The sequence below is a fragment of the Physcomitrium patens genome, chromosome 13 (genome assembly GCF_059467195.1).
Source record: "Physcomitrium patens ecotype Gransden chromosome 13, ASM5946719v1, whole genome shotgun sequence".
NCBI classification, from domain to species: Eukaryota; Viridiplantae; Streptophyta; class Bryopsida; order Funariales; family Funariaceae; genus Physcomitrium; species Physcomitrium patens.
In genome coordinates this window covers 102,333-116,990 of record NC_143422.1, presented here as the reverse complement: position 1 = coordinate 116,990, position 14,658 = coordinate 102,333, and the positions used below count along the sequence as shown (strand labels likewise).

The 14,658-nt window shown below is 40.4% G+C and overlaps 2 protein-coding genes and 1 pseudogene across 6 annotated transcripts; 1 reads left to right on the top strand and 2 right to left on the bottom strand.

The window, feature by feature from the left end:
• Positions 1 to 445: 445 nt before the first annotated feature.
• On the bottom strand, positions 446 to 5,733 carry LOC112290163 (uncharacterized). 3 transcript variants are annotated; one of them, XM_090255094.1, is made up of 4 exons: positions 5,369 to 5,732; positions 4,912 to 5,116; positions 4,403 to 4,666; positions 448 to 4,167 (listed from the first exon to the last, which is right to left on the bottom strand). In XM_090255094.1, the coding sequence occupies exon 4, from the start codon at positions 4,116 to 4,118 to the stop codon at positions 2,292 to 2,294; it is 1,827 nt and encodes a 608-aa protein (XP_090111220.1). In that variant the 5' UTR covers positions 4,119 to 4,167; positions 4,403 to 4,666; positions 4,912 to 5,116; positions 5,369 to 5,732; the 3' UTR covers positions 448 to 2,291. The 3 variants fall into 3 exon arrangements, with proteins under 3 accessions (XP_024391940.1, XP_090111220.1, XP_024391938.1); XM_024536172.3 differs by having other exon boundaries at positions 446 to 4,167; positions 4,403 to 5,116; positions 5,369 to 5,733; XM_024536170.3 differs by having other exon boundaries at positions 4,403 to 5,306; positions 5,416 to 5,732.
• Positions 5,734 to 6,333: 600 nt separating this feature from the next.
• LOC112290155 (uncharacterized) lies at positions 6,334 to 9,118 on the top strand. Of its 3 annotated transcripts, none has more exons than XM_090255092.1 (3): positions 6,334 to 6,811; positions 6,976 to 7,766; positions 8,036 to 9,118. In XM_090255092.1, the coding sequence occupies exons 1-2, from the start codon at positions 6,528 to 6,530 to the stop codon at positions 7,031 to 7,033; spliced, it is 342 nt and encodes a 113-aa protein (XP_090111218.1). In that variant the 5' UTR covers positions 6,334 to 6,527; the 3' UTR covers positions 7,034 to 7,766; positions 8,036 to 9,118. The 3 variants fall into 3 exon arrangements, with proteins under 3 accessions (XP_090111218.1, XP_090111219.1, XP_073394445.2); XM_090255093.1 differs by having other exon boundaries at positions 6,396 to 6,811; positions 7,686 to 7,766; positions 8,036 to 8,448; XM_073538344.2 differs by having other exon boundaries at positions 6,466 to 6,811; positions 7,192 to 7,766; positions 8,036 to 8,448.
• LOC149987892 (secreted RxLR effector protein 161 pseudogene) lies at positions 8,258 to 9,772 on the bottom strand (annotated as a pseudogene).
• Between the last annotated feature and the right edge of the window lie 4,886 nt (positions 9,773 to 14,658).

Genomic DNA, 14,658 nt, shown 5'->3' with positions numbered 1-14,658 from the left:
AGAGATAGACTTCCAATCCGAAAATTATGATGAATGATAAATGAAGACTTTCATTGATCATCTGGAATGGAATCACTTACTGAAGTGCTTTGGTAGGAAATAAATTTAGTAAAAATGCAATAGTATTTATAGCTTCTATCCTTAGAAAAGTGGATGTGTCGGCTTGAATAGTCATGGTGAGGGCCATGTCTAGAAACTTGCCATTGGTTCTTTCAACAATCCCAGTTTGGATGCAGAATCATTAGTGAGTTGGTGCTTGGTCCCGTTTTCTCAGCATAGTGTGGTGAATTGATCTGAAAGAAACTCCCAGCCGCTGTCATTATGTAGTGATTGGATCTTGGTGTTGAATTGAATTTTGATTAGAATTTTATAGTCTCTGAATTTTTGAAGTGCTTGGAACTTGTAGCAAAGGAAATAGACCTGGATAAATCTGCTGTAATCGTCCACTATGACAAGCATGTAGTTTGATCCTCCTAGTGACGTGATCGAAAATGGACCACAGATGTCAAGATGGATTAATCCCACTCTTTCTTGTGCTCGAGTTTTGCTAGCCAGCGGGAGATTGGCGTGGGATTGTTTGTCTTCTTGATAGTGAATTTAGACTTGGTGATGAGTTGGTATGTGAGGCAGTCATGTGGCCAACTTGTGTGTTGATAATTTGTGCAATTTGGAGTAGCTTATGTGGTCAAGCTTGTGGTGTCACAAGTTAATTTTGTACAATTCTGTTTGAGCTAGATTCACGAAGACATGAAGTTCTCGTGAGATGAGCTGATACAACCAGTAAGTGTGATTTTGAATACCCTCCGCGACTATCTGATTTTTCTCTTTGCTATACAGTATGCATTTGTTCTCGTCGAAACATGCCACAATGCCACTATCTGTGAATGAACCAACAGATAATAAATTTTTCTTCAACCCAGGAGCATAGAGAACATTGTGAATCTATTTTATTTCTCCAGATGAGAGACTAAATTTTACAGTTCCTTTTCCAATGATGGAATGATTTTGTTCTCCCGCACTTGTAATCTGGCCGCTATAAGACTCTTAACCGCCAAAGTGTTGGCGATCACCAATTACATGCTGGGTGGCACCATTGTCTAGGTACCACCCGAAGTTAATATCGTTAACTTTTAAGGAGGACAAGGTTGCTTCAGACAGAAGATTGTTCTCATCGTCTTCGGTAAACGCTGGATCGGTATCAAGAGAATCGTCTTCCGGTTGTGGCCACCCGAATTCTTATTGTGCGAGAGCCGTGGACTAGAACTTGAGCCCCAGCTTCTCCATTTGATCGGACTCTAATTTCCAAATGTCGATGAGCCTCTCGGGACACAAATATTTCATGTGGCCTATTCTTCCACAGTAGTTACACTATGTTTTCTGAATAAAATAAGGAGAGAGACCGGAGGTATCTGGATTGGAGAGATGTGCGTCGTTTCTGACTATTTAGGAGTGGCGGTTGGAGGATCCTTGAGCTTGGTTTTGTCAGAAATAGAGTGCTTCCCTAGACATGGATTTGATGCCCCGCTTAGTCTGTTGTCGGTTCTCCTCCAACATAATACAAGATTGTAGCTGGTCGAGTGTAGGATAGCCACCGCTGCTTCTATAATGACTCAGAAATTAATCATATGAATCGGGAAGAGATTTTACTACAATCTGAACTAGGTCGGAGTTGTCGAGTTTTACTTCAATGGCTGATAGTTCGGCCATGATGCTGCAGAACTGTGAGAAGTAATTTTCAGGTCCGAAATTCTCTAAAAATGCGATGAGTCCAAGGTTGTTTTTCAGATTGTACTTTCTGCTATTACCTGCGTTTTCAAAGGAAGCTTTCAGGAAATCCCAGAGTCTTTTGGGCTCTTGATAGTCTGTTAGAACTGTGAGAAGACTTGGTTTTATTGACATGGTTGGAATAAAAATCAATCTTTCTGATCTATCTTCTGAGTCTTTACTATCAAAGTCTCTAGAATCTTTCTTGCTATGTGAAGAGCTACTTAGAGGAGGAGGGGAGAGAAGATCCCAGAGCTTCTCTTGTTTAACTACCCAGGTTAGCATATACTTCTTTAGGTGGAAATTTGAAGACCGCAAGAGTGTGACAAACACTTAAGGAAGATTTCTTTCTTTGGAAAAATAATTTGACAACTGTTCAATCATAATAAAGTATTTTGTAGGTTATATTTTCAAAACATACAGCATTGCTCGACTGTACGCGGAATCTAAGTTGATTGTTGTGCTCTTACTTCCATGTGCACCAAATTCTTCCTAACTTCTTGTGTGCACGGTGCATACTGGACCTTTCAACAAGCCAATGAGTGTACTGTACCTACCAAAACCTTGCTTTCAAGGATGTCCCACCTAGAAATATACCAGAAAAGAGCTCGTCCATGATTGTCCCAAATGCCATCACTGTTTTGTGCAAGGACATTGCTAGTTATCCCATGCACTTTAGAGAACTTCATACGCTTATAGAATACACCGTAAGTATTGCTTGCTTGGACTGGGGATGGAGCATTATACAACACAAGCCCCATTTTTTTCTTGAGAACCAAAATTGCATCAGAATAGTGCAAATACAGTACATTTCTGTACACACTCTCAACACTCCACACCAAGTCACAGCACTCCAATATGTAATTTATCTGCCTGGCGCTGTGAATTCCATGAGGTGCAAAATCTGTTGCAACGAGGTGTAGATCTTGTAAGATCTTCAATTGCATATGACCGCATAATATCAAGTATATCAAGGATTCCACATCAATTGCCTGCATGTCATTGCGTCCATGGTTCTTGTACATCCAAAGCACTACACATGTGATAGTTAGTGCAGAAGGGTCAAAGCAGCTGACATCAAAGTCCTTCTTAATTGGCACGAACGGCACAATAGCCTTCAAGGCATCTGCAACGCTCTTCATACTTGATCGAAATACATGAGGTTGACGCATCTGGACCAAATTGCCTTTTGCAAAAATATTTGTGCCCTCGTTCTTGACATTGTGATAGAAATCCCAATCTCTCACTGTTCTCCATACATCCCTTAAATCTATGTGCTCCAAGTTTGGTAACCAGGTATATCCATGAATTGGTTGTGGCCTTTCTGGCAAGACAAAAACTCCTTGTTTTACAAGCTGCTGTAATGCTTCCAAAAATACATCTTCAAATTTTTTGTTGTAATCCACAGTCAGACTGATATCGAACAATGCACATATACCATAAACTAGGTCATGTAGTCTTTGGCATTCACGCTTATTGCTACCCAATTGCCGAAACACTGTGTCGGTGGTATGTTCCAAGGTGGTTTTTGCATCCTTCCCTGTCAGGTCTTTATACCATCGCAAGTTTAAAGGTTTGATACTGTGCATGATATTACCAACGTCTACAACTATGGAGTTGGTGTCAATAATATCCTGACTACATGGATGTCTTGATCCCGCTAACCATATATTTCCCTCATAATCGTTAATATCAAAAAATGCGTCCGAAGCATCGCTCATTTCATCCCATATGCGAGTGAATTTGGTAAGTTCGTCAATGGTTGTCACGTCAGTTTGCAAGACACTGTTCTCATTAAATCCAACAAACGTGAGCTCCACTGATAATATAGCCTCTTGCAATGTCCACACACGCCTGAACCATGGCATTTCTCTTGCAATGACTACCGCATCTCTCATTTCCTCCAATATTTTCACATAAAGGCAATCCGAGGATGATAGCGTGCATTCTTCCACCATCTCTAGGTTTATGAGCAACTGAGCAGTGCGTCGTAGAGCACTTAACTGCGCAGAATAGTTGCCAACCAAGACCACAACAACACCTTGTGCACTCCTATATATGTTGTGCATCTCTTTAATTTGCATTTTCACATCTTCCTCATCAAATTGCTTGATACACAAGCTGTCTATCCAAACACTGTTGTAAGCTTCTACTAGGGCTTTGCAAGTAAGACAAGATATCCAAGAAGGAACGTCCCACCCTATTCCCTCAATGCTATTGCGTGTGTCTCCCCACGTGTGGCTTATTGCTGTGTATCTTTCATTCTCCTGCAACGGTCTAACTATTAATTCCTTGTTACTGCTCATGGTGAGCACTCTTCTTGTGCCGCACATCCCATAATCAAATCTTATCATCGTTTAAGATAATGTGCTACAAATCTATTGCATAATAGATGCTCATCTCCTGCACACAACCAGAAATTTGTGAAAACCTCACGTTTGCATAACTTCAGAGACTCCGAAATCATGATTAGAGGTAGTTTAATCTCTGAAATGTTCAAACAGCCAAGCAACATGAAGATCAACAAATTAATTGGGAAACAAGGTTCTTGAAGATAAAAGAGTAGGCTACCAAAAACCAGGTCTACTGCTAGCATCTGCAATGCTAATAACACGACATGAGGCATTCGTAGCTTTACCTCATTCAATATCACCTCTTGGTAAGATCCTTTCCAAATTATAGGAGGCAATTCAAGATAGAAGCTGAAAACAGCCCAATTTATCAAGAGGCAAATTTATTTCGGAAGCAAGGCTAAACGCTTGAGACACCTTTCTTGGCAACAGGGTCCTTCAACGTACATGCTGGACAAATTGCATTGCTGCTTGGTGTTTCAAGTCAACATGAAATTTTCCTTAAAACGATCAAATGCGCAGCTTCTACAACAGCCTCTCTGTCTTGATATCTGCAATTATGTGTTGCTCCATTCTCAGAAGAACAAAACGAAGGCTGCGATTTGAGTAATACATTCCCCGTTGTATTTTCGTATACAAAGGCATCTATCCATGCGAATCGCTAACATGTGCGTAGTAGTAGGCTAGAATCTTCATGTAACCTGACATGATACATACTCAAGAGGGCGAAGATACAATATTAGGTCGGGATGACTTTCAAGCATTGTGGCTGATATTGTTTTGAGCAATCCCGTACCTTCTGCACATGATCTCTCTGCATCCATGAAAAATTGCTCGCACCATGGTTCCCAACAAATAAGAGCCAGCTTTAAATCTTTGCCCTTACTCTAGCTTTTTCGTGTCTCAAGGGCGCTGGGTAGCTCGCTGTGAACAGCAATGCAACGACTACAATATGACATGTGCTTGCAATGTTTGTGCACCTTAGTATTGTGCATTTTCAACTGCGATCCGAGCACGACAATATCCACATGTCAGTATGCATCTGCTAACTCATCCTGTGGAAATAGCAAGATATTTCGGGTGTCAGTCGCTTCCCTCGGTAGTCAGAGTGGTGGCGGATGCTGTGATGCTCCTCGCAGGTGAAATGACTGCTGACTCCCTAGACACGTCCAAGTGCAGGCGTCCAAAATTCTAATAAAACAGAAAATATATGGATAACACATTATATAGGTACTTGCGGAAGATCTCCGTACAGAAAATACACTGAGGCTGAGATGACTGCTGGTAGTACGGTGCGCACCCACGGCCTCGGCAAATTGGTGTGCGGGCGTTTGATCGTTAGATCTGGAACCGTCTTCTTGGTTGCTAGAATTCACCTGTGTTCGTAAGGGCTCAAAACAAAGCTGCGATTCACACTTAACAAAACCCTCAGTGATCTATTAAGTAGGGTTACGACCTTGAGGAAGACCTGGAGGGAGAGGACAATGAGTGATTCTGTACGCACAAAATGACTCATTTGAGTAAAACCAGGGTATTTTCTAGGAGGGGTAATTGACCTACATTTTGGCATAACCTCAGATTCCTGGCCAGTTCATCAAAGCATCGAGGTTACAAAAAACAAACAAGTTACAAAAAAGAATTGAGATAGAACCCTTCATAACCACGTAGGCCCTCCTTTCCAACTCCATATTTAGAGTCACTGGTAAACTCGTTCATTTTGCTTCAGATAACCGGGTGAGCAACTACTTTCGACCCACATTCTCATGTTTAAATACATGATCCGATCATGTGAGTGAAACATTGATAATATTGAATTATATGATTCAACTGTACATGCGAATTTAATGAAAAAGGAAGAACATGGGTGAGTTTTTGGGTGGGAAAGGGTTGAATTTTCACACATATTTGTATTGCATTCATTTCACTTTCTATAGAATGTTAGTTTTTAAAAATGACAAATGTTATATGTGATATGGATGGGAGTTGGAATTGGAATCTTGTTGGTTATGGGGTTCTCTACCTTATGGTTCTTGTGAATGGTCATTCACCATTAACAGTTAGTTGGTATTCATTTTGTTAGCTATTGAAAACACTTAATTTTTTATTTTAGTATTATTAATTTTTTTGTGATATTTTGAAGTGATGGAAGTCTTAAATTTTCAAAAGTACATGACGTCCGAGGTGGATCATGGTGGGATACGGAAACCCTTCTATGACAATTGAAAATATAGAATGTGACTATTTTTGAACACAAGGATTATAGAGTACACCCACATGTATACACATATACACACATATATACTAATACTTATACATGTGTGTGTATGTAAATAATCATGTCGTTCGTGTACAGACTAAAGACAGGCTCCGACGCTGCTCCAGTCGCTTGCTCACCACCAGGAACTTGATCGCATGATGCCTCCCCCACTCTTTCTCCACGCGGTACGTGGCTCATACGGTTGCACCGTCTCAGTCAAACGCTGTCCACTTCAGCCTACTCGAATCAGTGAGGGCGTCCGACTCTGCCCGTCGAATGCCGCTGAATTCTCTCAAGAGTGTACCTTCGGAGAGAAAGTCTGGCGCAACCCTGTTTGGAGCTTAGTTCGGTGCGAAACTGTGGTCGAGGCTCATAGCGACGCAGCATTTGGAGGAGAACAGCAAAGTTCACAGGAGTGCAATTTACCTCGATTAGTGCAGTAATTTCTCCTCCTTGATTTGTGGTTTCTATGGAATGTCTTTTTAATGAGACATTGTTTCTGGCTGCCTGCTTTTCTGGCTTCTCCGCGTTTTTACAGTGCTATTGATGGTCAGTTTCGTGTATAATCTTCTCAACCAGTTCCACTTATGTCCGGGGGCTCAGCACTTCCTGCTCTGGAGTCTGTCCATCGTGGGGATTCACATCAGAAGCAGAACCCTGAACCTGCACCGACATATTGCCACCACTACATAATGAAGCGCACTTCTTTTTGATTTAAACTCTTAGAAGTTATGGTGTTGTGGGATTCTTTAGATTATTTTTTATTTTATTTTATTTTAATTTATTTCTTGGCACAAATGAAATTTTATTTCATTGCAGGGAGTAACCAATACAGATTCAGACGACCATGGAGTTCAAAAAACCCCTGCCTGACCGAGACTGAACAAGCTACCCGAAAAGATATAATACAGCCCTGTAAAGGGGAAATGGGGGTGACCCGAGCTAGGCTCGGATCTTGTTTGGGAACCAACTCATCTTGCCACCGGACCTAGAACCGAGTATACTGTTATTTCCCCATGTAGTATCGACTCAGACCAGAGAACCCTGTCACAGCTGCAGATCACTCTCAATCGGCACTTGAAAGTTATCTCTAAATTTACGGTGATGGGTCGGGCGTGGGCATGTCACCAATTCTCTGCGACTTGGCTGCGTTTATAAACTTGATGCTTACATGTTAGCTTTCGTTCATGCTCATAAATGAATGTCCTATATCCTCGCTGGAGGATGTACTCAGTGCTGGCCTGGAAATAGCTGTGGTTGCAAGTTTGCCATCACAGCCACTTTTGGACTCACCACGGCCTGTCGCACTGCAGCGTCGACCTTCGCATGATCTCTTCAATCTGAATCACACCAACAAAACAAAGCAAATCTGCTGTAATTACAAATTTCTGAGGGTAAGTCACTTTGATTTTTGGCTTTCATTTCAGTGATTCATGCACTTCAATTCTCAATACCGCCCTAATTCAAGGGCTTGCTTAAATACTAGATGTCAAAATGTATTGTGTAATTTAGGTTTAAGTGATCAGTATCTGTTTTAAAGTATTTATGTAGGATGTAGCCTGTATTTTTAATCTAGAATGCAGCTTTTCTCTACAGTTTCGTAGCTGTCTTTTGTTGAGAAAGTCTGTTAAATCATTTTGTGGCTGTTATGCTTTACGGTCAGATGTTTGAGGATACCCGTTGCTGTTGGAGGGAATCCTACTCATTTCAATCTCGTGGTTGCTGGAGAACAAATGGTGGACATTGGAAAAGTGAAAAGTTATCCACGTGTGATTTCAAATTATGGTTCCTGCGTGAGCTCTAGTACTTGTTAATCTTCAACATGTTCTCTCTACCCGAGCCACGTAATACGCTATGGTTAGGTGGAAAGCACGATGGATATCATCTAGACGGCTAGGGAGATCCTGGCGGGGTCTTCTGGATCGAGACACTCTGCATACCTAAGATTGAAGGCATAAGACTTACAAAGATGCAGAAGCTGTTGGACTTGTTAATGTGCTCTACATTCTACTTGTGTTTTGTGTTGATACAATCGTTTAAATACAAAGAGGGCAGTAACCGCCGAGTTCTTGTTAAGGAAGTCTATGAATACTTGGGTGATGATGATCGTTCGGTGGATGCAGTTCAGTTGTTGATAACGTCAGCACCCTCCCTCAACCTCTGAACTGTAACTTGATCTTTTTATTGTGTTATTTGACTAGAACGGAGAATAATGGGAAGAGTTCATCAGCTTCGAGAGGATGGTTTAGTTCGCTCTTTTCTCATCTTCTGGACCTTCTTAGTATTTCTCTTGAATCTTGTTCATGTGCTGAAATTTTTTGTGGAGCGAAGGATCTTTCTTGGACCTGCTGATGATGGTTCTTCTGTGGGAGATTCTTCGGATGTTGTACTACCTTTGACTAGAGGCAGGTTGGGTATTTGCGAGATGCATCGAGATGAGCCTTTGATGAATCGTTCGTCTCGATTTTATTCTGTTTCGTGCGGATATCAGCCTGGCGTCTATCTTACGTGGAGAGATTGAGCGAGGGAGGTGAGAGGTTTTAGTGGGGTAGAGTTCAAATCATTCCAAACTAGATAAGAGGCAAAGAAGTTTTTTTCTCGATTGTAGCATGCTTCTCTGTGACTTGTTCTGTAGTTTCGATGATTTTGAAGCTCTTAACTATGAGTTGCTTATGAGTTTGGTACTCACCAGGTGTAGCTTACTGCTGAATTTCTCAAATAAATTTTTACCCAATGGTTTTGTGAATAGGTTGGCTAACTGTTCGTATGAGGGTTTGAATAACACTTGGATTTCTCTGCTTTCGATTTTCTCCCTCGAATAGTGATAATGCGTAGAGATGTGTTTTGTCCATTGATGGAACACTGGGATGTAGGCAAACTTTATCGCACTTTCGTTGTCGCAGAATATGGTGGTGGGGATATGCTGTTTGACTCTTAAATCTGTCAAGAGGGTGTTGATCCTTACTAACTCTCGTGTAGCATCTGAAAGTGATCTATACTCTGCTTCGGTACTTGAGAGTGCTACCGTTGTCTGTCGTTTAGAGTGCCAAGAAATTGGGCTGCTTCTTAATTGGAATATGAAGCCCGTTGTTGACTGCCCATTTTCAGTATCTCCTGCATAGTTCGAATCAACATGCCCTGTGAGAACTGATTTTTCTCCCCTCACGAATAGAATGCCATAATCTCGTGTACCGTTGAGGTACCTCCAAATTCTTTTGATTGTTGCATGTGCGGGAGTTGGAATTTCTGCATATCTGTTACAAATGCCTACAACTAAGCTGATGTCGTACCGGCTGTAGGTGAGCTGTATCAATTTTCCTACGTGCTTTCGGTATAGGGCAGGATCTACATCTTCTTCACCAGTGTCAAGAGTGAACTTCGGTCGTTCTACCATGGGCATGGTTACGAGTTGGCTATCACTTAGGCCAAACAGCTTTTAACATTGTTTGATGTACTTGGTTTGTGACGTAAAAATTCCGTAAGGAACCGAGCGGAATTCAGATGCCAAGGAGATTATGCTAGCTTCTTCCCCGAGTGATGACATTTTGAACCTTGTCTCAAGCTGCTGTCAAAACCATTCGATCCATAGGGGGCGATTGCTTGTAAATAGCAAGTTGTCGACATACAATAGTAGGATGAGAACTTTGTTAGGCTCATCCCAAATAATGTACAGATTGTGGTCTGCGGCGCTTTTTGTGAATTCTTGACTTCGTAACCAACTTCTATTTTCTCATACCATGAGCGGGGCGCTTGTTGCAAGCCGTATGGTGTCTTCTTTAATCGACACACTTTTTTTTTCCGGATAGAGTGAATCCTTCTAGTTGCGAGATGTAAACCTCTTCCTTCAATTCACCATAAAAGAAGGCAGTTTTAACATCCATGTGCACCAAGTTCCAGTCTTGTTGAGCAGCCAATGCTACTACTGTTTGGATTGCTCCCCATTTCACGATTGGTGCAAAAACATTATCAAAGGCTACTCTTTGTCGTTCGAATTCGCAAGCAACGAGCCTGGCTTTTTGCTTGTTGATGGTCTCATCCGATTTGAGCTTGGATTTTAAAATCTATTTTGTTGATATTACTGACTTGCCTGGGGAAAGAAGAACCCAGCGTCCAAATCTAATTTTTATGTATCGACTTCATTTCATCCTCCATTGTAGCAATCCAGTCAGGATCAGTGGCCGCTTCCTCAAAGGATTTTAGTTTGGCTGCAAAGGAAGCAATCCCCACAAAATAGTCTTGCCACCAGGATGGTGGATTAGTACTGCGCCTCGCATGTATTGGAGGTGCGGTGGCTGGTGAAAAGGAAGATGGCAGTCTTTTCTTAGTTCTTTCCTTATCCTCTGGGTTCGATTCGTCATGTTGTGACGCGAGATCGTCGGAGTCAATACTGTTGAATCAGTCATCGAGCAAAGGTGTGGTTTGTGGAATGAGATTGATTGGAGATGGGCGGCTTGGCGCCATATCAAGAGTGAGTTTTGAATTGGGACTGGATGATGCTGAGTTGGCGACTACAATAGTCGTTGTGGGTGTTGCTTCCTCGGTGTCAGCTTTAGAGTCTAACGGTGGCGAGGATGTACCAACACCATCTGTTGTATGTGATAGAATCTTGTGGCGGTGATGGATGTAGGATCTCATGCATGGGTGACCATGTACATGCAGATTGGTCCTTGTATTGGTAGCCATGATTTGGAAGTGGTCCGTTGAAGTGTCAAGTTTTGTCAAATGTTACGTCCCTGCTCACGATAATTTTGTTTGAATGCGGGTTGAACACGCGATAGGCTTTTGCCGCGTCATCGTACCCAAGAAATATGGTTGGAGTTGCATTGGATTCAAGTTTATTCTGTTGTGTTCTGTCCAAATGTATGTAAGCTAGACACCCGAAGGTTTGGAGATGGTTGAGTTTTGGACGTACCTGAAAGAATTTTTCATCCGGAGATACTCCCAAGTTATCCTTTGTCGGCAACCTGTTGAGCAGGTAGACGGCTGTTTTCGTCGCCTTGGCCTGAAAGAGGGTGGGCATTTTCTGCCGAACAACATACTTCTTACCATATCAAGTATCGTTCTGTTCTTGCGCTTCGATACCCCGTTCTGTTGAGGGGTACGGGATGTGGAAAACTGTCTGCTGATACCATGCAAGTCGCAAAATTCAGAGAATTCTATTGACTTATACTCGCCACCATTGTCAGATCAGAGGGTGAATATACGACATCTTGTTTGATCCTCTACGTGATTCTTAAAGATGCAAAACTTCTCAAAGATTTGTTTTTTGTGTTTCAGAAAGTAAATCCATGTTTTACGGGTGAGATCATCCGTATAAGTCAGAAAATACTTGGCACCCCCGAGCAAGGATATGGAAAGTGGTTCGCACATATCAGAATGGACTACTTCCAAAGTTCTGGATGCGCAGTGTTTGGCTTGTTCCAAAAAAAATTGTGCTTCTTCCCTAATTGACAGATCTCGCAAGTTTTGGTTAACAATGGTAATTCTAAGTTGCTCACTGCTTGCTTGCTTATCTGAGTTAAGCTGCCGAAGTTTATGTGGCCTAATGTTGATCTAGAGAGGAGAACATCATGGAGTTATTGGCAAAATAACGGGATGCTCTTGAGTCTAACACCGAGTTGTGATTGGAAGTGGTGTCTACTAAAAGAGCAGCAAGAGCTGCTTCAATGCCTTCCTTTCCAAATGGCAGAGGGTTGTCTCTCAAGAAATTGTCAACTACGTGGGTTTCTACATTTCTCTTTGTTGGATATCCATATGGCTTCTGAAAATTTGATGAGAGTGGCGCCAGGGCAGTGCATACCTTGGCAAAGTGACCGAGCTCACCGCATTAATTGCAAAAAAAGATCCGGTCATGTGTAGATATGTAGCCGTCTCTCCTGTGGAAGATGATGTTCGCTCCCCTCCCAGAGTGTGAGAATCGACCATTTCATGATCAGTGCTTCTTCCTGCGATGACCCTTGCCGGAGTTTTAAGTTAGTTTCTTCTAAGTGTAGCCTGCTAAACAGTTCAGCGATGCAAGGAATTGTTCTTTCATTTTGAACAACACGTACGAATTGGTCAAAACAAGCAGGCAAGTGGGTGAGAATTTTATGAACTATTATTGCATTGTTGATCTATTGGCTTGCAACTCGTAGCTCTTTGAGTAGTCCATAGATATGTTGCATGAAGGCGAGCATATCTATGCTCTTCGTAATGCGTGCCACAGACCACCTGTTCCGCAAAACCATGACGTCTGCGACTGTATGGGTTTGGTATAACTCTTGGAGTTTTAACCATGCTGCCTTGAGATCCCGTAGTTCGGAAATAAAATCCTGTTGTCCTTCAGTAAATAAAAGTTTCAGTATGCCAAGTGCCCTCCTCTTCTTCTTTCGCTGAAGATTTAGTTCTTGCTGCGGTAATATATGGTTTGCAGATTGTTCGGTGGATGCACAGAACAGTTCAGTTGTTGATAACGTCAACAGAAGCAATGCTTGTGATTGATGCCTGCCTTCAAAAAAAAATTGAGTTTGTCTCCAAGCTAGGAGAGGCTATTGTACGTGTTGTCTTTGCAATGGATGCAGTGGCTCTAGACTATCCAAGAAGCAGCTTTGATTCGAAGGCTATATTTTGAGTTATAGGATGGGCTAGCTGGTACCTTTGATCAAAATTTCCTCTTCCGCATTGAGAAGCTCCTACTAATATATTCTTATTTGGCATTAAAATTGGACAAGATAGGATTCCGCTGGGTACCTAGAATTTTCATGTGACATGAAAGGAACAAGTTGTGAGGTCTGCATGATCAGTATGAGGCCATTTGCACCATCACTGCCGTTGGCAGAATAGTATGTCATGATGCAAGACATAGTAGTCCACTGATAAAACACCTCTTGTGTATAAATTGAGCAATTTGTAGTCTTTTAAAGATTGGCACTTGTTACTCAAACATTTTAAGGACTTCAATCCGAATTAGACATACATGAGCATCAACCAAGGGTCTCGAAGCTGATCTCCATGTTCACATTGTTTTTTCCACTAAAGACATCTCAACCATCCATCGACTAGCTTAGATATTTGTCAGGTGTCATAGTCTCAGTAGCTGTAGATTGGTAGTCACCCCAGAGAATCTCTAGGTCGAATTCAAACCTCTCTTAGTGAAGGTTGGAAAAAATGCAGATATATTTTGCTGAATTCATTCATTCATTACTAAATTAATTCTTTTAATATCATTGATATCATCAAATTAAATTGAATATCTCCTCAGAAGTACAAATTATCTGTTTAATGTTATTCTTAATGAGCACTTCAACATTGGACAGCTATTAAACCCTAAACCTGTCCATGAATCACTATGCGGTTGCATTGTAACACAATTATTTTGGATAAAAGACGAAAGGAAGAATTATATGAGAAAATAATTTAAAATATAAAATTACCTTAAATATATATATATATATATATATATGAAAATTTAAAGATGTAATAAAAAAAACTAAAGCTAAAGCTACCTTTTGATAAAAAAAAAATTTAAAAATCATTTATTTTATAGGACCATAAACAAGGCAAAACAAGGTAGATTAGTAATAATAGTATTATAGGTATATTTAGGTAGAATTAAAGAATAACTTTCAAAACAATTACTCAAATAAAATTTAGATTAATATTCAAAGAGAGCCGATTAAGAACCAAGGTCAAAACTAGATCTTAAGACACAAACCTATGTGCTTAGAGCAAATGGAGAGTTAATTTATTGATCAAAGAAAGAAATATGAAAGAAAACCTTATAGGCTCTTTATAAGAGATAGATTCTAGTCTCTTAATGAAGGATCAATCTTAGAATCATTTCATTGAGAACCAAAAAGATCTAATATGAGCTAAAATAAACCTCTATTAATTGGAAGTTCATTCTATTTCATATCAAGTGAATTAATTGTAAAAATCTTTGAAATTTTAGCTCTTATTTAAATTTTAATCAATTCACTCTTAACCTACTTAAAGCACCAAGTGTAGGATAAATAAACTTCTATTAATTAGAAGTTTATTCTAATTCACAACAAATAAATTAATTATTTAAGTTTAATAAGTTGTAGTTCTTATTTAAATCCTAATTAAATCACCCTTTAATCAACTTAAAACATCCAAGTAATGAAGAAAAAAAAGTACACTATCAACTTATACTTATAATAAAAAATCACTCCAAATTCATGCATTAAAAATTAATTCATATATCTATTTTTTTCTTTTTTTATCAATTAATTGTTATTTTACTTTATTTTATTTTATGTAATTAAAATTTATCCTCCATAAAAA